This window comes from Myotis myotis, unplaced genomic scaffold (genome assembly GCF_014108235.1).
Source record: "Myotis myotis isolate mMyoMyo1 unplaced genomic scaffold, mMyoMyo1.p scaffold_m19_p_6, whole genome shotgun sequence".
NCBI lineage: Eukaryota > Metazoa > Chordata > Mammalia > Chiroptera > Vespertilionidae > Myotis > Myotis myotis.
The window spans coordinates 91,836,891-91,861,358 of NW_023416368.1; the positions used below are offsets into that span (position 1 = coordinate 91,836,891).

The following is a 24,468-nucleotide window of genomic DNA, read 5'->3' on the forward strand; positions in this document are numbered from 1 at the left end:
AGTCAAAAGAAAAAGAAAATAGGAGGGAGATCAATTTCAGTTTTCTAAAACTATATCCCATTCCGAGGATGTGTTACATATTATTAAATGAATAGTTTGTTTCAACAAATATTTATAGACAACTATTCTGTTCCAGCCACTGTAGTAACTAGTGCCTTTCTTTTTCTATTTTTCATTTTTTTGTTAATCATCACCTGAGGATATTTTCCCATTGATTTTTTAGAGAGAGTGGAAAGGAAGGGGAGAGACAGAAAGAAAGAAACATTGATATGAGAGAGACACACTGATTGGTTGCCTCCCCCATGTCCCCTGACCAAAGCCAGGGATCAAGCCTGCAACTGAGGTGTGTGCCCTTGACAGGAATCAAACCTGGGACCCTTCAGTCCAAGGGCCAACACTCTATCCACTGAGCCAAGCAGGCTAGGGCAACAGGTGCTTTTCTTTAAAAAAACAAAAAAATTGAACATGATTCAGTCTTTGCACTGAGAAGCTTGTGGTCTTACATGGATGATAACCAAGTATATTGATTAGTTCAAGAAAAAATAAAAAGTGATATGGGAGCAGCAAGCAAGGACTATCAGCCTAAACCAAGGTTCATGAAGGATTTTCTGGTGCTATAAAGTCAACACATTTTCACCATAATAGCATTTGTTGGCTGTGTTTCAATAAGACATTTTATATAATGAAGAGCTCAGTCACTCTGCTGTAACAGAAAGGCAAGAGTAAGAAAAATAAATAGACTTTTAGAGTTTACTATTTATTTTTTCTTTCTAAATTATTTATAAAATTTTCACAGTTATTCTACCAGTATGCAATGATATGATTAATGTTTACTTTTAACTTTTCTCTAGCATTCCTGCACTAAAATTCAGTAAATGCAACAGAATACAGTATGAGAAATTCCTGAATGATTATAATCCAGCATGCATGTTTAATGTTCCATTTACTGATAACTCAAATGATTCTCCATCTTGTGGAAACAAGAACTTGGATGAGGGAGAAGAATGTGATTGTGGCCCTGCTCAGGTATTTGCAAATGATGCTGTCTTTTTTCTTCTTTTTAATATATTCTTATTAATTTCAGAGAGGAAGGGAGAGGGAGAGAGAGATAGAAACACCAATGATGAGAGAGAATCATTGATCAGCTGCCTCTTGCATGCCCCCCATTGGGGATGGAGCCCACAACTTGGGCATGTGCCCTTGATTGGGATCAAACCCGGGACCCTTCAGTCCACAGGCCGACTCTCTATCCACTGAGGCAAACTGGCCAGGGCACGTCTTTAAAGTACAAAGTTTGTGCTCAGCTAGAACCTAGGCAGGGATGTAGCCATTAATCAACCATGAAATTCCTCGTAAAACTTTAAAGACCATGCTTCTTTTTTGTCATTTGGAAACAGGCTGTTGGTGCAACCTTATCAAAGGCTTCCTACTGAGTAATAAATTGTGTATAATGATCTTGCTGGAGGTCCACTCCATCACAGTCACTGCTTTATATATTAACTAGAGGCCCGATGCACAAAATTCGTGCAAGAGTAGGCCTTCCTTCCCCTGGCTGCCGGCACCTGCGTCTCTCTGGCACCCGGGACTTGGGCTTCTCTTCAGCCCCAGCTTGGTCTGGAAGAATGTCCGGGATGACATCCAGAATGACGTCCAGTATAATTAGCATATTACCCTTTTATTATTATAGATTGGCTCTTCTTGTAAGTAGAACTCATTTGTGTCATTCTCTGGTCTCTCATGAACAGTAGAAATTCACTCTGCAAAATCCTTCAGTCAATCCTCTTTTACTCTGGAAATTATGAGGTTAGCTATAGCCTAGTGTGACAGCTCATGTTATTAAAAAAAACTGTCTTATAATTGAGCAGGAAACTTCTAACCTTTCATATATATATTGCAGTCTTAGTCCCTGAAACATTTAGAATAATCCTTTGAGGCAAATTTTAAAGTAACTCTTCATCAGCTTTTCTTCAACATAGAGTTATTTATTTCAAGAAATTGTATTAGACAATTTCTTCTCAAATTACCAAGTACAGATGCATCAGCTGGAGATGTTGATAAAATGTGGTTTTTTTATTCAATTGGTCTGGAGTGGGCTGAGATATTTCATTCCTACCAACTTGAAAGATTATACTGATGCTGCAGGTCCAAAGACCTCATTCTGAGTATGTGCATTGGAGACGTGACACAACTCCAAAAAGTTAGAAACCCACACCTGAAACCTATATGATATGTTGACCAATGTCACTCCAATAAATTTAATTTTTTAAAAAATTCTAGTAGGATGGCAATTAAGGGAATCCACAATCAGAGTGGGAACAAAACATCAAGGTTACAAAACATCCATAGGTTACAAAACATCAAGCCTTCAAATGTCTTTCATGAAATGCACAGAGGCTTTAACTTTGAAATTGATGCCTTTGCCCATGCAGCTTCTTTGTAATGGTTCACAGTTTCACCCTCACATATGAAGTAACTCACATGACCAGATGCAGACAGTTCTGTTTGCAGTTTAAATTATGAGCAGATAGAGCCTATGTGTCCAACTTGCTGTTATTATTTAATTATGCATTAAAAAGTAAATGTCAGCCTGAAATACTTGGATTCTTAAGGAAAATGTGAAATCGGATCTTCAGAAGTTGTGTTATCTCACATCAGACCTTTAGAATAGAGAAGCAGCGAGACCCTCCCAGAGAGCGGTCAGCAGGAGAATGGGAGGTCATGAACTTTGGGATACTGAGCAACCAGGTGGGAAGGAAACAAAGTAAAAGTCCCCAACACCAATGGCAAGCAGTAGTCTTTATAACGGCTTAGCAAAAGTAGGTTTACAGTGTTCATTATTGTATTCTTATTTATTATTGTATTATTTTCCATACGAATAACTGTAAACCTACTTCTGCCCCACCTTGTATAGCTGTCGTAGCTAAGGACCATGCATTTGTATTTAACTCTGAAACACAAGTGATGCTAAATTTCTCAGAAGCACAGCTGATTAACTCTTCAAACAGGAGCCAAACTGCAATCCAATTTCTGATTTTTAATTTTTGCCAGGAGTGCACTAATCCTTGCTGTGATGCCAACAAGTGTCTGTTGAAGCCAGGATTTACTTGTGCAGAAGGAGAATGCTGTGAATCTTGTCAAGTAAGATCCGTTGCTAGCTCCAGATTTCTCTGTCTGTAGTTGATTATGTGAACAAAGGACCAACGTGCTGTCTGACCACTAAAATCCTTTGCCACAAATCCCAGACTCAGGCGCGGCTTGCTTGTACACAACAGCACCTCTTCTGAGGTGCTCTGACTTCTAAGTACTGGGCAGTGTTTTGGTCTGGGAAGTGGAGAAGTGGGTATGCATTGCTTGGTGTTTCAGAAATGGAGTTACATGGCTGACATTACTCTTGCTTCTTTTAAATCATTACCAAACTATTCAACCTCAGATTGGGGTGAGGGTGTGGATTGGCATCCCAACAAGAGTGAACAAATAGGGGAAAGAGTTATGCTGGAATTGGAGATATGTTTCTAGGCAAGATGACCAGAAATCCCAATGGCTCTGTGCAAGCATTTATTGACATTTCTTTTGCCCCACTAGATTGTGAAATCACAAGGGAAAGGGAAGCATGTCTTACTCATCTTGAAATAGTTTCAGAACTCAGCACAATTCAATGCAGATTGAATGGCTGAATGAGGGAATACATCCATGCAGTGCCCTCCAGTGAAGTCAGGGGATGTTTCTACTTCATGGGAGAAATCTAATTCTTGGGAATGGAGATTCCTCCTGTTAGGCAGGGGCTTCCAGGTGTGTGTGTGTGTGTGTGTGTGTGTGTGTGTGTGTGTGTGTGTGTGTGTGGTAGTGGTGGTGGTTGGGGGAGGGGAGAAGTGCTGGAGCAAGGATTGAAGAAGACAAGATGAACAGAACATTTATTCATTTCTCAATTTATGTCCATCCCAACTCTGCCCAATGCTGTCCTAATACCAAATCTCAAAAACAATATCTTGGCATTGCTTAAATGAATAAAAGCCAAAGCATTCACAAATGATGATAATTCTCAGTGGAATGGAAAAGGAAGGTATGATTCAGTCCTAAAAACTTTTTGAGATAAATTAAATGGGTCAATCTTCCTCCTATTTATTGAGCCTTACCTATATAGATTTGCCCAAGATTTAATCTGTTTGGTTTTCTTCAACAGATGAAAAAAGCAGGGTCCTTATGCAGACCAGCAAAAGATGAATGTGATTTTCCTGAAGCGTGTACGGGCCACTCCTCTGCGTGTCCACAGGACCAATTCCAAGCCAATGGAACTCCTTGCAAGAATGCAAAAGGCTACTGCTTCCTGGGGAGATGTCCCACCCGGGACGACCAGTGCTCCGAATTATTTGATCATGGTGAGAGACAGTTACTGTGGGTGACTGATAATGCTGATAGCCGTTATTTCTCTGTTATTGTTCAAAATAATGCCATGTGTGTAATTTCTTAAAGATATTTCCTAGCACCTCTTCACATATTACCTTTAATATTAATTGACATTGCCTCTAATATTAATTGACTATCTCAGTAGGTGGATTAAGGTATGTTTATTACTTTTATATACCCATACTACATATCATCTGAGGGAATAGAATAATTTTTAAATTAGCTATTTATTCCATTCTGCTTCACCATTACATAATATTGAAATTTCAATTACATCAGAAAAAAATAAAGTATTTTATAATAAATAATATTCATGCTTTCATTGTTTTACTTTTATTATATCATTTTGTATCCCAGAAGCAAAAGGAAGTCCTGATATCTGCTATATCATGAATAAAAAGGGAGATAAATTCGGATACTGCAAAAGCAAGAAAAGCAAATTAATTCCCTGTGAAGACAAGTAAGTGCCTTGTGAAGAAAAATTAGTGCCCTCCAAGAATGTTTTGCCAGATCAGAGCGGCTCTTGTTCTGTCAGCTGTTAACTTCTTTTTGCTGAGGTGACTGGGACAACGGAAGTGGAAAGGGAGAGAGCACGCATCCCTGACAGTGTCAGCTGGCATTTATGTACTGTATTCATTTGCTGAAGGTCACAGACTATAAGGAGGAAAGATAGGAAAGATGTTATGTTCTTCAGAGGAAAAGGAAGGAATAAAAAAGAGAAAGGAGAAAATAGGAGGAAGAAGAAAATAAGTAGAAAAGGTTAAAAGAGGAAGAGAGGAAGAAAGAGTGAAGCCATATTAAGAAAGGTAGAAGTTGAGGTTGGAAGAGAAATGGAAGAATTGGAAGTTAGATCTGATTTTTAAAAGCATGAGCTGTGTCCGTGTTTGTTGCTGATACTTGGCAGGGCTTTACATGCCATGGAACATGATTTGGCCTGAAAACAACAGTAGGTGAAAATGGGCAGTCATTGAACTTTCCTTACTTCCAATTACTTCCTAATCCTCAAAACAGAGATTATCATAATCACACCTCACTGGTTTATTATAGGAATCAACTAACGCGCTCTATGCAAGGGAGAATAAGGAAGAAATCTTAGCATCCTGATTCAAGTTAAGCTAACTCAAATTACTAATAAAAATATTCTTCTGTAAGCTTAAGCTAATATAGATTTGTGAGAACCACAAAGATATCAGAGAGAAATATGAGCAATTTATAGCTTTGCCTATTCATCTCAGTTCCCTGGGTCAGGACTGGACTGCACCACAGTCTACCCTGCTCCTGGCTCTTCCGCAGCCCGCTGGCAAGCCCGGGCCTAGAAAACAGTGGCCAGGCCACTTCAGGGCAAACCTAGTCTCTGAAGTTCTGTTCTGGTCCCAAGACTGAGAATGCTGTCCCTTTTCTCCAGAGACGTCAAATGTGGAAAGATCTACTGCACCGGGGGGCAGCACTCATCTTTCCTTGGAGAAGAAAAGATCTATCATATGAAGGTTCCAAAGAAGAATGTCACCACTGACTGCAAAGCCTTTTATTTATACCACAATCCTAGAGACCTGGGCCTGGTTGCTCCTGGAACAAAATGCGGGGATGAAATGGTAAGATAAAAACTCTTTGTTTGATTAAACCTTCTTGGCTCAGCCACTGTAAAACATCTTTGGATCCTAGGATTGGGTCCAGAGGGCCTATATAAGAGAAAGCAGGAAAAAAAAATATTGGTAATTTTTGTATTGAGCAGAGTAGCAATGACATTTTCACAAATATTCATTTTATTCCAGCTTTAGTATACGAAATGATATGTAAATATTATAAATTTGCTTAATTAGTGTCTTAGAGAAGACATGGAATAAAATTATAGACATAATTTTTAAGTTAATTTGGCTATGAAGCAGCCATACAGTTTTTATTTATTTTATTCATTGGCCCATATTTACTGGGCACATACTCTGGTACCAGTGACTGTGCTGGACACAGAGGATGCAAAGATGAGCATACTTGAGAATTTCATAGGTTAAATGAAATATATCATTACAACCCAACACAAGGGCTTTCAAAGTGGTGTGACCAATGTACATCTGAGTCCAAAGGACCAAGTTTACTTATAGAACATGGAATGACATCTTACAATGAGTGACGTTTCAGCTTTGACTTGAACAACATTTTTCAACACACAGAAAATGAGCAAAGACTTTTTATGAATAGATACCTACATAATGTATACGGCATGTTCAGGTAACTGATAATTTCAGTGTGGCTGCAGCTTTGGATGAACTGGAATAAAATTAAATTGAACAGGTAGAATGAGGCCAGATTAGAAAGGGCTTATTATTGCAAGATAAAACGTAAGAATGCATACTAACAACAACAGCCAACTCATCCAGGTTTATAAACACAAGTACATATGGAATGCATATAAAAATTTATTTTTTTAAACCAGCTCTTTTGAAATTGAGTACTTTCTGTGGTATGGCTTCCCTTCTCTATGCGAAAATCCACAAACATTACAGTATCCTTCATGTAACATAATAGAGAACTGAATTAGAAAACAAAACTTCAGAATATAAAAGAAGATTAGAGTTTAAAAAAACTTAATAGAGACCAATATTTCAAGCCCAAATATTTAACTATACAGTTTTCCATTAAAATGACTAAATAAATATCAAAATGATAAGGTATCTATATTTGTGAAAATTGAGTTGTGTGTACTAACCACAAGCTAGAAAGTTCAGGGATTTCCAACAAGATAAAGTGTGAGGTGTCAGGTTGAAAAAATTAGCAAACAATGTTTTATTCACTTCAGGTCAGGAAAATCAGCCAGACATACAAGGCAGAAGTATGACATCCCCTTCCTAGAACCCCATTAAGAGCGACAGGAATTGAACAGAGGGGTTGATAGGGGAGCAGTTGTTAAGGAACCCGTCTTGATCTCATAAGTACATTGTGATCATGTCCTTATTCTTATAAGAGAAGCTTTAGTCCAGAAGTGCACCGTCACAACGGTGCCAGTTCTGGAACCAATTCCTAATGAGAGAATCCTTGTGTGGCAAATGCCAGTCTATGGAGGTATCACAAAGACACTAGGTACAGGATTTTTCATTTTATTTTTACAATAAAATGCTATTTTTAGACATATGGAATTTAAAATGCATAAAGAAATTCTAGTTTCTCTTAGTAGTTATTTTTTCTGGGTACATGTCTTTTTACATTGTAACCATAACTAAAAAATATTTCCCTACCTTATTTTAAAATTTATCTTTATTGTTGAAAGTATTATAGATGTCCCCTTTTTTTTCCATTGACCTCCTCCACCCCACACCCACCCCTTCCAGGCCTTTTAATTTGCTGTAGGATAAGAGAGCAAAAGTATTCCAAGGCACCTGGGTGCCCTTTTTCCTTAGTTATACTACAGAACTTAGGACACAGATAAAATAATAAAACCCTAATATGCAAATTGACCGAACAGAGGAATGATTGGTGGAACAACTGGTCACTATGATACGCACTGACCACCGGGGGGCATACGCTCAATGCAGGAGCTCCTGCACTGAGTGTCTGCCCCCTGAGAGGGAGGTGACCAGCAGCAGCGATCAAGGGGCAAGGCTGGCTGGCAAGTACCACCGCTGGTCGCCTTCCACAAGCCAGCAGTCAGACATCCCCCAAGGGCACAGGCCAGGCTGAGGGACAAATTTCCTCAGGGAAGAATTTCATGCACCAAGCCTGTAGTAGATAATAAAAAGGAAAGGAAAGAAAGGGAAGGGAAGGGAAGGGAAGGGAAGGGAAGGGAAGGGAAGGGAAGGGAAGGGAAGGGAAGGGAAGGGAAAGGAAGGGGAAAAAGGGAGGAGTGGAGAGGAGAGTAGAGGAGAGGAGAAGGGAAGAGAAGGGAAGGGAAGGGAAGGGAAAGGGAAGGGAAGGAGAGGAGAGGAGAGGAGAGGAGAGGAGAGGAGAGGAGAGGAGAGGAGAGGAGAGGAGAGGAGAGGAGGAGAGGGGAAGGAGCAGGGAAGGGAAGGAAGGGAAGGGAAGGGGAGGGAGGGGAGGGGAGAGGAGAGGAGAGGAGAGAGAGCGAGAGGATAGGAGATGAGACGGAGAAGGAAGGGAAAGGGAAGGGAAGGAGGGAAGGGACGGAAGGGAAAGGGAAGGGAGGGGAGGGGAGCGGAGGAGGAGAGGAGAGGAGAGGAGAGGAGAGGAGAGGAGAGGATGGAGAGGAGAGGAGAGGAGGGAGGGGAGGAGAGGAGAGGAGAGGAGAGGACGAGGAGAGGAGAGGAGAAGAGAAGAGATGAGAAGAGAAGAGAAGAGAAGAGAAGAGAAGAGAAGAGAAGAACAGAGTGGAGAGGGAAGAAGAGAGGAGAGGGACGAAAAGGGGATTAATGTGTACTCTGACACAAAGGAATTGCTGTAAAACTCTCTGTAGTTCTTCCTTTATTAAACATACAAAAGTGGGCAAATTAAAATAAGTATCTCACTATTTCTCTCTAGTTGAGACTTAACTTCATGGGTTGTAAGGCAATGTTCCCCAGTGTTCAATCATGTATAGTCATGTATTGCGCAACAACGTTTTGGTCAACAATGGACTGTATATACAATGGTGGTCCCATGAGATTATAATGGAACTGAATTTTCTGTAAGAAATGAAAGGACAGATGTTCAGAAGATGTTTTTTTCTCTGATGGAAGAAATATCTGCAGGGTGTGGCAATAGATTGCCTCTCACTGACAGCACCTCAATTTTGAGGGCAGAGATCACATCCCAGCCTGTCACCACTGACTTCCTTTGGCACAGAGGGGCTTGTTCCCCCAGCACTGCACACTTAGAGGGTACTACAGCCCTCCAGGTAGCTTGATTGTTTTCAGAGCACACTGCTCTAAATTCTCTGTGGAGAACATAAGATCCTGTACAAGGACACAGGTCCACAGGCAGTAACTTATAGTAATAATTATTTTTTTCTTGAAATGTGATTTTTTCCCATTTTTAAATTTTTTATTTTATTTTCTATTAGTTTCAGGTGTACAGCATGGTGGTTAGATAATCATATATACTTTGCAAAGTGTGCCCCCGATATTGCCAGTACTCAACTGGCGCTATACATAGTTATTATAATATTATTGCCTACTAGAGGTCTGGTGCATGAATTTATGCACGGGTGGGGTCCCTAGGCCTGGCCGGAAATCAGGGCTGATTGGGGCCATCTCGCCTTGTCTGGGTCTGGAGTGCAGGTGAACCAGATTCAGGGCTGTCAGGACCCCAGAAACAAGCTAACCAACAGCTGATTCTGCAAAGAATTGGGCTCCCTCTTTCCTCCTGCCTGGGTCCGGGGTGTGGGTGAACCAGATTCGGGGCTGTCAGGACCCCAGCAGCAAGGTCTGGGTCAGTGCACATCTTAGCTACCTGCCGGTCATTCAGTCGTTCCGGTCATTCCAGTTTTCTGGTCATAACGGTCCTTAGGCTTATATATATATATAGATATTCCCTGTCCTGTACTTTACAGCCTCATGACAGAGTACTGTAACTGCCAATCTGCACTTCTCAATCTCTTCCCCTTTTAACAACTATTAAGTGCCATTGCCACTTTAGTAAAAACTTTCTGTGGTAGCCTGTCCCTGTACTGTGGAAATATTTTCAGGTTGTAATGACGGAAAGTATAGATAAGTTTTACTGTATGCATTAATTTAATGACAAACAGAGACCTTTGTGACAGGTAGGGTCAATAGAACAACAACAAAAAAATTTCCAAAGTCAAAATATTGGGTCCTCAGTTCTACACCCTCTCTCTGTTAAACACCCTCTTTTCTTATGAATATTACAAAGTTCAAAAATCTGACCACTGCTCCAACATCCAATAGACAAAACTGTATTGCCATGCCTATCCTTTATGTTCCTTTGTCTCTTCATCTCAGTTTCTTATTCCTAGTTATCCATATCCTCAGATCACCTTTCACTCCCTCCTGCCAGCCACTGTTATGGTGATCTATGCTTTTCCCAGTCAGTTTCCCCTCAATCTTTCCCACCAATCCAGCCCACGTCCCTGTTCATGGAGCAGCACTGACCATTTCAATGTTCTCTTTCCAACACTGTTGGAAGGAAGCAGGAGGGATTGTGAGACTGTTTATAAGGTCTACAGTAGTGTGCGGTAATGTCCTAGGCCTTCACCTTCACTCACCACTCACTTTCTGGCCAGAACACCTTCCAGTCCTGCAAGCTCCATTCATGGTAAGTGCCCTCTTCAGGCTTATCATATTTTATCTTTTATATAATACTTTTCTACCTTTTCTGTGTTTAGATACACAAATAGTTAGCATTGTGTCATAATTGTTTACAGTATGCTGTACATACAGGCTTGTAGCATAAGAGCAACAAGCTACATCATGCAGCCTAGCTGTATAGTAGGCTATACCATCTAGGTTTGTATAAATGCACTCTATGATATTTGCACAACGACACAATCACCTAATGACACATTTGTCAGTACATATCCCTATCATTAAGTGACATGTGACTGTATATTAAAAATCTGTTCCATAAGAATAAGCAAAGAGGACAAACAACAACAGGCATAAAATAATTGAATAGTGGAGACCAGTCTGAAGAATCAGAGATTACAGTCCCCTAAGAAACATATATATACTAGAGGCCCGGTGCACAAAAATTTGTGCACTCGGGTGGGTCCCTCAGCCCGGCCTGTGCCCTCTTGCAGTCTGGGACCCCTCGGGGGATGTCCACCTGCTGGCTTAGGCCCGCTACCCGGGGGATTGGACCTAAGCTGGCAGTCAGACAACCCTCTGGCAGCCCAGGAGCCCTTGGGGGATGTCCACTTGCCAGTGGGGAGCAGGCCTAAGCTGCAGTTGGACATCCTTAGCACTGCTGAAGAGGCGGGAGAGGCTCCCGCCATCATCGCTGTGCTGGCAGCCATCAGCCTGGCTTGTGGCTGAGCAGAGCTCCCCCTGTGGGAGTGCACTGATCACCAGGGGGCAGCTCCTGCATTGAGCATCTGGTGGTCAGTGTGTGTCATAGTGACCAGTCATTCCCAGTGGTTCTGCTGTTAGGGTCAATTTGCATATTACCCTTTTATTATATAGGATAGAGGCCTGGTGCACGGGTGGGGGCCAGCTGCTTTGCCCTGAAGGGTGTCCCAGATTAGGGTGGGGATCCTGCTGGGGTTCCTGGCCAGCCTGGGTGAGGGGCTGAGGGCCGTTTTCAGGCTGGCCACACCCCCTTCAGGGTGGGGGTCCCCACTGAGGTGCCTGGCCAGCCTGGGTTGCCGGGGTCCTGCCCCAGCTGGTCCAGGGGTCCCCAAAGGTGTAGACGGAGTTGGCGAAGAAGGAATGACATGGAGGCAGCGTTCAGTTGATCAGCAGCCTAGCCAGGATCTCTAGCCAGGATCTCCAGCCAAGTTCTGCTTAGGATCTCCTGCCAGAGTCTGTGGCCATGTTCCCTCGCTAGGTTCTCCAGCCAGGTTCTGTCCAGGTTCTCCAGCCAGGTTCGGTCACCAGGTTCTAGTCAGGTTCTCTTGCCATTTTCTGTAGTCAGGTTCAGTCCAGGATCTTTTGCCATGTTCTCTCCAGCGAAGTTCTTCTGTCTCTAGAGAACGTTCTGTGTAGGTTCTGTGCCTAAGTTCTGTCTCTCTTGGTTCTGTCTTCTTTTGGTTCTGTATTCTAAGTTCTGTGTTCTAAGTTCTGTGTGTAGGTTCTGTCTTCTCTTGGTTCTGTCTTCTTAGTTCTGTTTCTTGCTGTCTTGTTACATCTGTATTTATACCAGTTGACTCAATCCTATCAATCTCTATTACAAAGGTTAGGGCGTTTCTTATCTCCATTCCAGGGAGTAAAGATTATGTAGCTTAAGCATGATTGTTCATAGTTAAAGTGATTAATTACCCACCTGGCACTTAGTTAAGAGGTTTTATTCCCTCCCTAGCTTCAGGGGAAAATCCCTACCTGGGGAAACAACCTTTCTCAGAGACCTTGGTTAAAACACATAGTGCCAAGAAGGTGAGCAAACATATTAAGAACAGTATGCCATATATGCCAGGTCCCTTGAAACAGCAAGCATGGACCGGCTCCCGGAAAATTCCCCCTTTTTTATTTTTTAAAAGCGGGCATTAAAAAGAAAACCCCGAACCGGCACTGGGTGAGGGGCTAATGGCTGTTTGTGGGCTGTCCAAGCCCCACAGTGGGGATCCTCACCCATGGGGGTATGGCCAGCCTGGGTGAGGGGCTGAGGGCTGTTTTCAGGCTGGCCACAGTCCCTTCAGGGTGGGGGGTCCCACTGGGGTGCCTGGCCAGCCTGGGTGAGGGGTTGAGGCCATTTTCAAGTGGGCCACACCCCCTTCAGAGTGGGGGTCCTCACTGGGGTGCCTGAGCAGCCTGGATGAGTGGCTGATGGCTGTTTGCAGGCTGGTCAAGACCCCCAGTGGGGACCCTCACCCCATTTGGGTTTGGCCAGCCTAGGTGAGGGGCTGATGGCTGTTGGCAGGTTGGCCAAGCACCCCAGTGGGGACCCTCACCCCATGGGGTTGTGGCCAGCCTGGGTGAGGGGCTGAGGGCTGTTTTCAGGCTGCCCACAGCCCCTTCATTGTGGGGGTACCTGCTGGGGTGCCTGGCCAGCCTGAGTGACAGGCTGATGACTGTTTTCAGGCTGGCCACAGCTGCAGGCTGGAAGCAGGTATCTGGGATTTATTTATCTTCTATAATTGAAACTTTGTAGCCTTGAGCGGAGCTCAGGGCTAACAGGGCAGGCGGAAAGCTTGGCTTCCTCCATTGCTGGGGGCAACCTAAGCATCCTGCTCGCTCCAGCTCTGTGGACACTGCCATCTTAGTTGGGTTAATTTGCATATTCACTTCTGATTGGCTTGTGGGCGTGGCTTGTGGGCGTGGCTTGTGGGCGTGGCTTGTGGGAGTAGCAGAGGTATGGTCAATTTGTATGTTTCTCTTTTATCAGATTAGATTAAAAAAAGAGGATAATCCTTTGAAAAAAGTTAATTATGCTTAATACAATTTAAAAGAATATTAAATCCTAAAATGTTATAATTTGCAATTAATAAGCACAGTCTTCAAAGTACAAAACAAATCATGGTCACTAGTTTATTTGTAATTTGAACAGCAAACCATCAAATATGTACTATGTAAAAATAGTAAATTAGAAGCTTAACTTCTTAACACAGAAAAGTTAGATAAAGAAATTTTTAAAAATAGCTCTAGTTGGTTTGATTCAGTGGTTAGAACATTAGCCCATGGACCAAAAGGTTGCAGGTTCGATTTTGGTCAAGGGCATGTACCTGGGTTGTAGGCTCAATTCCCGGCCCTAGACCAGGCGCATGCAAGAGGCAACCAATCGATGTGTCTCTCACATCCATGTTTCTCTCTCTCTCTGTCTCTCCCCCTCTCTTCCACTCTCTTTGAAAAAAAGAAATCCTCCATTGAGGATTAACAAAAAAATAAAAAATAAATGAAAACAAGAAATATAGTTCTAAGAAATATAATACAGATCTAATAGAGATATCTAGAAATTCTTAGATAAATAAAACATAATAGAGGTAAAATATAATTAAAGAAATAATAACAATAAATGTCCTTGAGCTGAGGAATTCATAAAATAAAACTCAGTACCAGGAACAATTCATAGAAAGAGAGGACATTTATACTTACCTTCACACAATGAAGTCAACAAAAATGAAAATAAACTATCTGAAAAAGAAATTAAGAAAACTCTCCCACTTACAATATCATTAAAAACAATAAAATACTTTAAAATATTTTTAACCAAGGAGGTGAAATCTATACACTGAAAAATGTGACTTTGATGAAAAAAATTGAAGTCACAAATAAATTGAAAGATATTCTGTGTCCATAAATTGGAAGAATTAATGCTGTTATAATAACATACTACCCAAAATGATCTGCAGGTTCCATGCAATTCCTACCAAAACCCCAATAGTATTCTCTACAGAAATAAGAAAAAACAGTTCTAAAATTTGTATGAACCACAAAGATTCAAAATAAGCAAAGCAATTTTAAGTAAAAAACAAAACTAGAAGCATCTTATTCCAAACTATGTAGTAATTTACACAACATGGTGGTGGCATAAAAATGGACATCTAGACCAATGGAACCAAATAGAGCTGAGAAACAAATCTATGCATATACAGCCAACTAACCTTTGACAAAGGCACCAAGTACATACAATGGGGAAAGTACAGTCTCTTTAATAAATGATGCCGTGAATAACAGATATTCACATGCAAAAGGATGAAATTGGACACTTATGTTAGGATATGAGCAAAGATTAACTCAAAATGAATTAAACACATAAATGTCAGGGATGAAACACCAAAACACCTAGAGGAAAACATAGAGGAAAGTTAACTGGCATGGTCTTGGCGATGACTTTCTGGATATGACCCCCAAAACACATGCAGATTAATGTTTGAAGAATTAATGACACAGACATTTTAATAATTAAAAAGTTTGTGTACAACAATATTTGAATGCACAGTACATTATTTTCAAACTAGAGGCCCAGTACACGAAATTCATGCATGGGTATGGTCCCTAGGTCTGGCCAGCGATCAGAGCTGATCAGATTCCCCACCTCTCCACCCCACCTCCCCGCCTCCTCCTTCCCTTGCTCCCTCAGTGACCTGCCACCACTCCTGGTCACCCGCCATATTCTGTGCCGCCCCCTGGTGGTAGTGCATGTCATAGTGAGCAATCAAACTCTTGGTCTCCCAGTCTCCCGGTCGAACTCCCAAAGGGACACTTTGCATATTAGCCTTTTATATATATATATATAGATGCCCATCAAATCTTTACAGAAAATTTCTTATTATACAGAATATTCTACCTGTGATTATTTATAATAGAAAAAAAATATGTAAATTCTAAGAATAAGTAATTCCAATGTATCTTGGTTTTATTTCTAGGTGTGCATCAATGGTGAATGTGTGAATTTTGAGAAGTTCTACAATTCAACTAATTGCTCCTTTCAGTGCAATGAAAATGCTGTAAGATTTGCCTTCTTTTTAAAGTAATGTCTTACCAGACATTTATTGACATAGGACTTATTCCTGGGCCTGTGTGTGTGCGTGAGTGTGTATACTCATGCACATGTTTGTATAGTGATTCTGAAATCAAGTGTACATTTGGGAACTGGTTTTCACATATAATAAATAAAATTGATCCAAAGAGCCAAACCAGATATTACATATACATGTTGCCAATATTGCAAGTATATGTTTTATTATTAGACTGGTAATCCAGAAACCCAGTACTTAAGCACATAAAATGTCTTTGAGCTGAGAGGAATGCATAAAATGAAAACTCAGTGCCAGGCAGAATTCATAGAAAGAGATGGACGCTTAAAGTTTAATGTTGGATCCATCATAATATCACTTATATTTAAATTACATCATGCCAACATTTGCCTAAAGCTTTTGAAAAAAACAACAAATCATTATATATTTTTTTTTACTCAATACTATTCAATAATAGCAGTGCCTAGCAGTCATGTTTGTGGATAACATCTTTCCTAAGCCCAATTAATCAGTAACATTTATATAGAGAGTTGTATATATATCAGGTACTCTTTAAAGTAATATATATATATATATATATATACACATATATGTGTAAAATTTTAAAACTTCATAACAACTGAAAAGGTGAGTCCTATTCCTAAGCCTACTTTTACGAATGGAGGACAAGTTAAATTTGTTTTTTGTGAACGGAAAAGTTGATATTTAAACACAGAAAGAGTGTATGTTCTTAACTATTACACGATGAACTAAACATAGTTCCCTCACTTTTATCCCACATTACTATAACCTCGTTATTATTAAGCCTAGTTAGAGTTTGTTCCTTGGCTGTGATATATTCAACTTTAGCAAGGGCTGTTCCTTTAATACAATTGATGCCTTCTGCAAAGATAACTCAAGCCATCTTGTTAATCTGGTTTTAAGTTTTTGGAATCATTCTCTTGCTCAAACATCTTCTTCAAGGGTGGTTGATTCTTGTATTTTGTTTGCTTATTTCTTTTAAAAATTGATTTTAGTATACAGTTTAATTAATCAATAAAAGTGTGTGTGTGATGTAGAACTAGCTAGCATTAAACTAAGTGAAGTGCAAAACACAGCTTATGCCAGTAATTTGATAAAATTATGATTGACTGTTCTTCCAGGTGGATGGCAGTGAGCTCCAGTGCCAATGTGAGGAAGAAGAGATAATTGTGGAATGGGAAGAATCCTTAAATGTTACCAGTGAGCATCCTAGAATATACTATCCTGCATATATCAAAAGCCTAGCCAGTGAAAAAGCTTTTTTCTTAATTTCTGAGTCTACTACATATATGTTGTGCTTCTGCATGTATTTGTATGGTCTTTTTTTCACATGTTTAAATACTCACACTTGAATTTACTCCCATTGCTTTTTAGAATTAATGTATCTTCTTCTAAATTTGCATTAGGTCTTCTAAGAGCCCATAACCCAAAAAGGCTTTTTCTATAATCTGTTAATAACTGAAAATCAAAACTTTTCTGCTGATTGTGGTTCCCTTAAACATAAGGAGTGTTCATTGTTAACATAGATGGTAATTTGTATAATATTATGGCCTTTTCCTTTAAAATTTAAAAATTGTGGGGAGAGGGAATCAAAATATTTTAAGGAATAGAGAACTGGTTTGTAACCGCTCAGTTAAATGTTAATATTCTACTGTCCTAAAGTTTAAATCTGGGTTGAAGCTCGTGGTTGTTTGTTTATTGTTGTTTTTTTAAAAAATTTCTTTATTGATTAAGGTATTACATATGTGTCCTTATCCCCCCATTACTCCCCAACCCCCCCCCCACTCATGTCCCACCCCCCTGTTGTCTGTGCCCATTGGTTTAGCTTATATGCATGCATACAAGTCCTTTGGTTGATCTCTTCCACTTACCCCCACCCTCCCCTACCTTCCCTCTGAGGTTTGACGGTCTGATCAATGCTTCTCTGTCTTTGGATCTGTTTTTGTTCATCAGTTTATGTTGTTCATTATTTACCATTTCAGATATCTCCATCCTGGTTGTAGTCCTTGTCCTGGGTATCATCGGTATTGGGGGAATCACATTTTTAATTCGCTACCTAAACTGTATTAAATTGAAGCAAGTTCAGAGGTATGTCTGTCTTCCCTATGTGTTGAAGAAGACCATTACTGAGAATATATTGGCTTTGTGTCCATAGAGGGTACTTGATGGAGGCAAAATATAGCCTCTTATTAAAGACCAAGTAAGAGTAGCCGTATATCAAGTTCTAATCCCAATGTTTATCCCAATAGTTCCCAAACTTGATGGCACATTGAAATTACAGGGTTGTTGTCTTGTTTTGTTTTGTTTTTAATCCTAATTTTGATTTCTCCCTCTTATTTAATTGTTAGAGGGTGTAAGCGGAGTATCCACCTTTTAAAAATCTCCTTCTCGGTTTAATATTAACCACTATCTTGTATCCCCTATCTTGTATCACTATCTTGTATCCCCTATGATGTATCACTGTTCCACTTCCTTTTTCACAGCCCACCTCAAGACAGACTGGGAGTGGAGAATAAAGGATACTTCGGTGATGAGCTGCAAACCAGGGCTGAGCCAATCTTACCTGATATTCATCCTCTACATGTGAGAAAATTTCATTTGCAATAATTGATTAACTTAAAAAGTTAATTAATATGTGTTTGAAGTGGAAGTAGCCCTAAATCTAAATGAGGTAGAAGATGCAGAACACTTTAACATAATTTCATACCACCAAGCCTTCAATCTACATATGCGGAGGGAGAGAATGGCAAAACCCAGTATTGACGAGAAACAATTTAGCCAAATTAGCACACTCATGCTTTAGAGAGTAAGTCAAAAAAAGAATATTCCAGGCTTTCTAAGATCACCCGATATGTTGGTGTCTGTTTATACCTCTATACCCTCAATATCCTCAAGGTCACAGAGCAGGATGCTTCTTACTGAGAATGAGGTGCTGAAAGCTCCAAGACTCTCAATTGTATGTTTCTTGTAAATTAGCAATTATCATTATGTCATCTTTATTCCTAGCTAAAAGGATGTGATTAAGATAATGTTCAGCCTGGCTGGTGTGGTGCAGTGGTTGAGCATCAACCCATGAACCATGAAGTCACAGTTCCATTCCTGGTCAGATTTCCAGCTAGTTCCCCAGGAGGGGGCATTCAAGGGGCAGATTATGGATGAATATCTCTCATCATTGATGTTTCTCTCTCTCCCTCTCCCTTTCTCTCTCTGAAACCAATAGAAAAACACACACACATGAAAAAAAAAAAAAAAAGATAGCTTTCTGTCTATACTTCCACAGAATCTGCCTATCACACAAGATGATCTAAGAAGATGCTGCACATAAAATCAGTACAGTCCTTTTCATAAGCTGGTTTTACTGGAATTTCAATAGATATACTTTTTGAATGAAAGATCTTGAGAAATATTTGGAATTCTCTTACCAAATATATTGTTGGAGAGATTCACAAGGTTTACAAGGAAAAATAGTTTCTTCACTTAACCAGAATCATCTTCCCCATCCTATCCCATAGGAATTTACAAGCTATCTTAGATTTTTCATGAATCAGGAAGATGTCATCTGCGTGTGTCTGTGCACATGTGCATGTGTGTCTATGTATGATATCTGATGCAGTTCCTGACACAACATTTATTTATTATAGAAACCTGCAAGTAGAGAGTTAAGAGGACTTGAAGATTCCAATCCACATGCCAAAATGGTAGGCTCCCAAGACAGATGGTACCTCCCCCTACCCCCCTGTTGACGTTTTTCAAAGGCTAGCGTCCTTTTGTGTTCTTTACATACTCACTGACTGACTAGGAACATCCTCTGCTCCTACCAAAAGAATAGAAGAATAGGACGGTTGACATTGTTTCCTCTGATATGCTGACATTTCTAGGATAAGCGAGCAGGGCATGCTTTCATTCAAGAGTTTCAGCCTGACCAAAAGAGCGAGCTAGAATTCAAGTGTCAGAGTTTCAAAATGTAATGACAAAAACAAAACTTTCTTCTCAAACTTTTTCTTGGCCAGTGTATACAAACTCATGAGCTCTCACGAAGTATTTTAAAGGACATAACAGTACTGGCAATCACAGAAAAGGTATCATTTCTAGTGGTAAAGGTTTGTTTTTGTTTGTTTGTTTTCATGATTGGTTTATCAAAGTTTTCACTTACCAAATCGATAACTGCCTATATCTGAGGCAGAACTTCACTTTTGTGTATGTTAGAAAATTTATCTCTGTGTTAGAAAATTTACCAAAATTGTGGAGGGAGACAAAATTACCAAAGGGAGACAAAATTAAGACTATTCGGCTACATTTCAGAGTTTTTGTTTTCTTTCCTTCTTTCGTCCGCTCATTGACTTTTGTTGAGCGTCTACAGCAGTGATGGCAAACCTTTTGAGCTTGGCATGTCCGCATTTTGAAAAACCCTAATTTAACTCTGGTACCATGTCACATATAGAAATTTTTTGATATTTGCAACCATAGTAAAACAAAGACTTATATTTTTGATATTTATTTTATATATTTAAATGCCATTTAACAAAGAAAAATCAACCAAAATAATGAGTTTGCGTTTCACCTCTGACACGCATGTCATAGGTTCTCCATCACTGGTCTACAGTGTACTGGTTTAATATGAAGCTACCCACCACAAAGCATTCTTTCAAGAAATCCTGCCCAATATACCTTTGTTGTTGGGATGGGAAAGAATGGATGTTTCTAATTGCCCTGCCTCTTCACAATGACGAACCTGTCTCATGCTAGAGTGTGAAGAGAGGCACTCCTAGTGCAAGCAAACTGGCTCCCTCTAATGAAAAACTAAATGGTTTTCTTTCTTTTGTGATAGGCTCATTCATTTTACAATAACTGCTTAATTAGCCCAGGCTAAGGAGAGCTGGGAAATGTCGATAAATGCAGTACAGCAATATCCAGAAAGATTATTGCAATTAGTAGATATGAATAAGTAACTGAAATAGTACATGCTTATAGATTTTACCAAAACAACTTATTTTAAACCATATGTTTCTATTTAGAGCTTGAAATTGGATATCCAAAATGGCTGCGCAAGTCTAGGTTGAGGCTGCTGGATGTACGATCTTCACAACCTTCCCTCAATCCTCGCTACACAAATGTTGGTAGTTTTTCAAATGTTTTTTATCCAGACAGAAAACATTGAAGAGAAACAACTTCTTTCTGTAATATTTGCCTATAGAATTCATAACCTGTAGTGTAGATATATGCTACAAAACTTACTATAGTTTTTCAAATCCTCTTTAGCTTACTACCAATATAAACAGTCTTTTTGCTCTGGGATTTTCCTATAAAATGTTAGGATAGTTACTTTAAAAGGAATCAAAACCTTGAAGATAATAAATTACAACCCTGAGTCTAAGAAGCAAAAAACCAAACAAAAGTGTTTATATAAGGTTAGTTCCTTGGGAGTATGAAAGTACTTACCGTCATTTGAACATGACATGATTACCCCTCATTCTGGGTTAAGTGAAATTCTCTCCCACAGAAAGCCAAGAAATTCAGTGCTAATTAAAAGGTAGATGGCTGTTTTACTCATTTCCTTTTAGTGAAGGAGACAGAACAGTCACCCTAATTGCAGAATAATTCCTAAAATTGTGTTGGCAGCATTGGAGGACTTGAAATGTTCCTGATTAATTCTAAATTCCTAGAATTTAATTTTTAAGTTCTCAAATCTTTAAAATTCCTTAGAACCTGACAGAGAAGTCAGAGGGTTATAAGAATTTCAGAAAATTTACTCCAGCAGAGAAGAAATGTGATTTCCATGAAGGGCTTGTGAGATCCTTGTAATAGATGGATTTGATCACGTAGCGTGTGATTTCTGTGCTGTCTCCACTCCTCCCTGTCAGTTGATTCCAGTGGGGTTGTCCTGGGAATGATTTCAGCTATTTCTGATACCAGTGCTTCTCAGTGTGCTCTCTTGTGCTCTCTACTGTCTTTTCGTTAGCTATTAAGGCTGCATCCAATTCTTTTTCATTCCTTAAAATAAAGTTTTCAAGTGCTAACTGCAAATTTTATGATTCCATTAAATAAATGCTGCAAATCAAGGAAGAAGGCTGGTTGTGCTTGGTGAGATTTTGTTGCTATGCTGACTGGTTGATGAGAGAAAAGAGTGGAGATCAGACAGCAGTGACTCAGCACTTTATACCTAGGCAGTTGATTAAGGATTTGTTGTTCTAATTAAAACCATCCCTTTAAGAAAGAATATTGATAAATATGTACTTAAAGCAGAAGATGCTAATTTACATATTTATGTAAATTTATGAAAAAAGAGAAATTCCATATAAAATATAAAACCTCATATATGCTAGCAAACAATAATCCTCTGGTAATCAAAATGAAGGGACAGTCAGAGACTCATATTCACCTGAACAATACACATGTTGCTGAACAGTATACATTTTGATGACATCTTATTCCCCCTGTAAAAGGATAGCCTTCTGATGCTCCCCAAATCATCCTGCCTCGTTGCTTCCTGCCTAATCACTCTAAACTTTTAACCTGCTTCCTTCTCTTCAGATAACCCCAGGGCCTTCTGGTAGCTAAGAACCTTTCCGTTTTAGGTAGTGCTCCTCGTGCTTGCCCATACTGTGTTTTCTATCCCTTACAGATGTTATCTGCACCCCTTTCAAATGTTGCCACTACCTGCTCTGTTTCATAGGAACCTTTTCCTTCTAATACTGTCTGTAGCTTAGGAAGCACTTTCAACCTTCTCCCTACCAATGGTCCCCTTGGAGGCCCAGTTCTGTCCCTGGTTATGGGCCAGTTATGATTTCACAATCTTAATATTTCTGGCCCTTGCCACCTCCAGGGGTTTGAATTCTTTCCCTTGAACCCACAATTGCTGACAAAACTCCTACTGTGAATGGACAGACCTGCCCAACCTGCAGTGTAAGTACCTCTGTCTTCCACCTTAGACCCATGAACTTCTTGCTGCCCTGCCCCATGCACAGTTTGAGAACTCTTCCTGATGCTGGTTCTGCCTACACTAAGACTGAACCTCTGACAGCCCTGGATGCGGTGTCCTGGCGCCCCGGCTGTCCTCTGCAGCTGGGTCAAGTGCTCTCTGCCTGGGGCAGAGGCGATTTATCTGGAACCTAATGAAGCTTGAGCTTCAGGGCCCATACACACACTGCCCCTTCTAGGACTTCTTATCTAGTTTTGCATTTACACATTGTAAGGACATTCAATGAGCTGGATTTGGGTGAGGAGGAGGACCTCAAATAATTATCAGCAAAAGTGCCTACAGAAAACAAAGTCTCAGCAACAGTGAGGAGTGGATCGGCTCAAAACAGAATGGGGGCAGGAGACCTGGGAAAAGCAGAATGGCAGGTTTGAGCAGCTATCTACACTGCCCTTGCTGACTGGAGAAAGACCTTTGTAGGGCTGAGCACTCCCCTAGCATCACAGAGAGTAAAATCACAGACAGGGGTGAAAGCTGAGTGAATTTTGACTGTGTTCCTCAACATATATGCAGATCAATGACCAAGGGCAGAAGCTTTACCAGCTCGGGGAGTTTGAACAAAATCTTTGCTCTAATCACTGGCTACTGAGCCATGCAGATCCAGGGCAACCAATAGAAAAACAGTATGAAATATAAAAATATGAATTAAAACCCGAGCAGAGACACCAGCTGTATATTTCAGGGGGCAGCGTGGGCAAGGTTCTGCAGTTGAAGTTTAGGCAAGTCATTTAAAAGAACACTCAGAAGAAAAGAGGAAATGTCTCCCTTATGCTCCTGGCCAATTTCTGTTTGGCACTGCCTGATTCCAATTAATTTTTGCTCAAGTAAACTCTTAAAAATAAATAAATAAATACTCAGAAAAATAAATCACAACCTGTATTTATTACTACATATCATCTATATGCTATTGGGTTAAGGAGTAGCAAGTATATTTTTATGTCAGTTCTGCCAGGAATACAGTGATGGTGATCTAAAACAAAACCAGCATTTCCAATAAAGCATTGATTATTTTCAAATATCAACAAGCTCCGCATAGCCATTTTGCCTTTTTCTTAAAGCTACTGTCCTGATAGATGGTTGTGGAATTTTAGTGCATTGGTTGCACTAAAACTGGGTAGTGATATTCTAAAGCAGGGGTCCTCAAACTTTTTAAACAGGGAGCCAGTTCACTGTCCCTCAGACCGTTGGAGGGCCGGACTATAGTTTTTTAAAAAAAACTATGAACAAATTCCTATGCACACTGCACATATCTTATTTTGAAGTAAAAAAACAAAACGGGAACAAATACAATATTTGTATTTGCATGTGGCCCACGGGCCGTAGTTTGAGGACCCCTGTTCTAAAGAAAGGTAAGCATTCCCTTATTAGCATGCAAATGTGTAGGACTGTCTATCAGTGAAGTTCCTATAAAGACCACTAGATGGCGTTCTAGTAAACTAAATCTGTGAGCTAGAAAATTCCATGATTTCATCCCTTTGTCAGACAACCCTAGACCTTCAGAATCATGACTTTAAATAAACTTACTAAGAAATTTGCTAAACTCCTGTTTCTCGTTACTAAAAATGTAAGTCTGGGGGAATTTTGCTGCACACCAGTTTCTTCTCCGCCAGGGTTGAGACTTGAAGTACACAAACAGGGACCATACTCCTTTCTACACAGAGGGGAGCTGGGCTGGCACCTGAAAGCTTTGAATGGAGATTTTAAACTGGAAATCTAAATGCGACTCACTCGCGTTTTGAAGTCCAGTCTTCTTAAAGTTGATTTGCCAACAGTCCTAAAATGATCCCATCTTTTGAAAACTACTTTATGGGTGTCTAGTTTGGGGAGGTTTTTTTGAGTGTTTATTATTATTATTATTTTATTTTATATTATCTGATTATCTACTTTTTTTGAAGACCAGGAAATGAACCACTGCTGCCATGGAAACCTGAAGGGCTCCCTCTTTCCCCAGGGACACATAAGGGATAGTAAATGCCAGGAAAAGCCACAGCCTGCTTGACTTATATGACTTTGTGGTGGACTGTTGATGACAGTTGATGTCTCCCTACTGATC

The 24,468-nt window shown here is 40.1% G+C and overlaps 1 protein-coding gene across 1 annotated transcript in view; it reads left to right on the forward strand.

Annotated features, from left to right (window-relative positions):
* ADAM7 (ADAM metallopeptidase domain 7) overlaps positions 1–24,468 on the forward strand; it is an 87,405-nt gene that overhangs the window by 50,641 nt on the left and 12,296 nt on the right. Inside the window, exons 12-21 of the mRNA XM_036314068.1 lie at positions 852–1,026; positions 3,049–3,138; positions 4,181–4,376; positions 4,762–4,864; positions 5,810–5,996; positions 15,308–15,388; positions 16,561–16,639; positions 17,422–17,527; positions 17,923–18,022; positions 19,081–19,137. Of these exons, the coding sequence (XP_036169961.1) occupies positions 852–1,026; positions 3,049–3,138; positions 4,181–4,376; positions 4,762–4,864; positions 5,810–5,996; positions 15,308–15,388; positions 16,561–16,639; positions 17,422–17,527; positions 17,923–18,022; positions 19,081–19,137 (1,174 nt within the window). The remainder of the gene's footprint in view (positions 1–851; positions 1,027–3,048; positions 3,139–4,180; positions 4,377–4,761; positions 4,865–5,809; positions 5,997–15,307; positions 15,389–16,560; positions 16,640–17,421; positions 17,528–17,922; positions 18,023–19,080; positions 19,138–24,468) is intronic.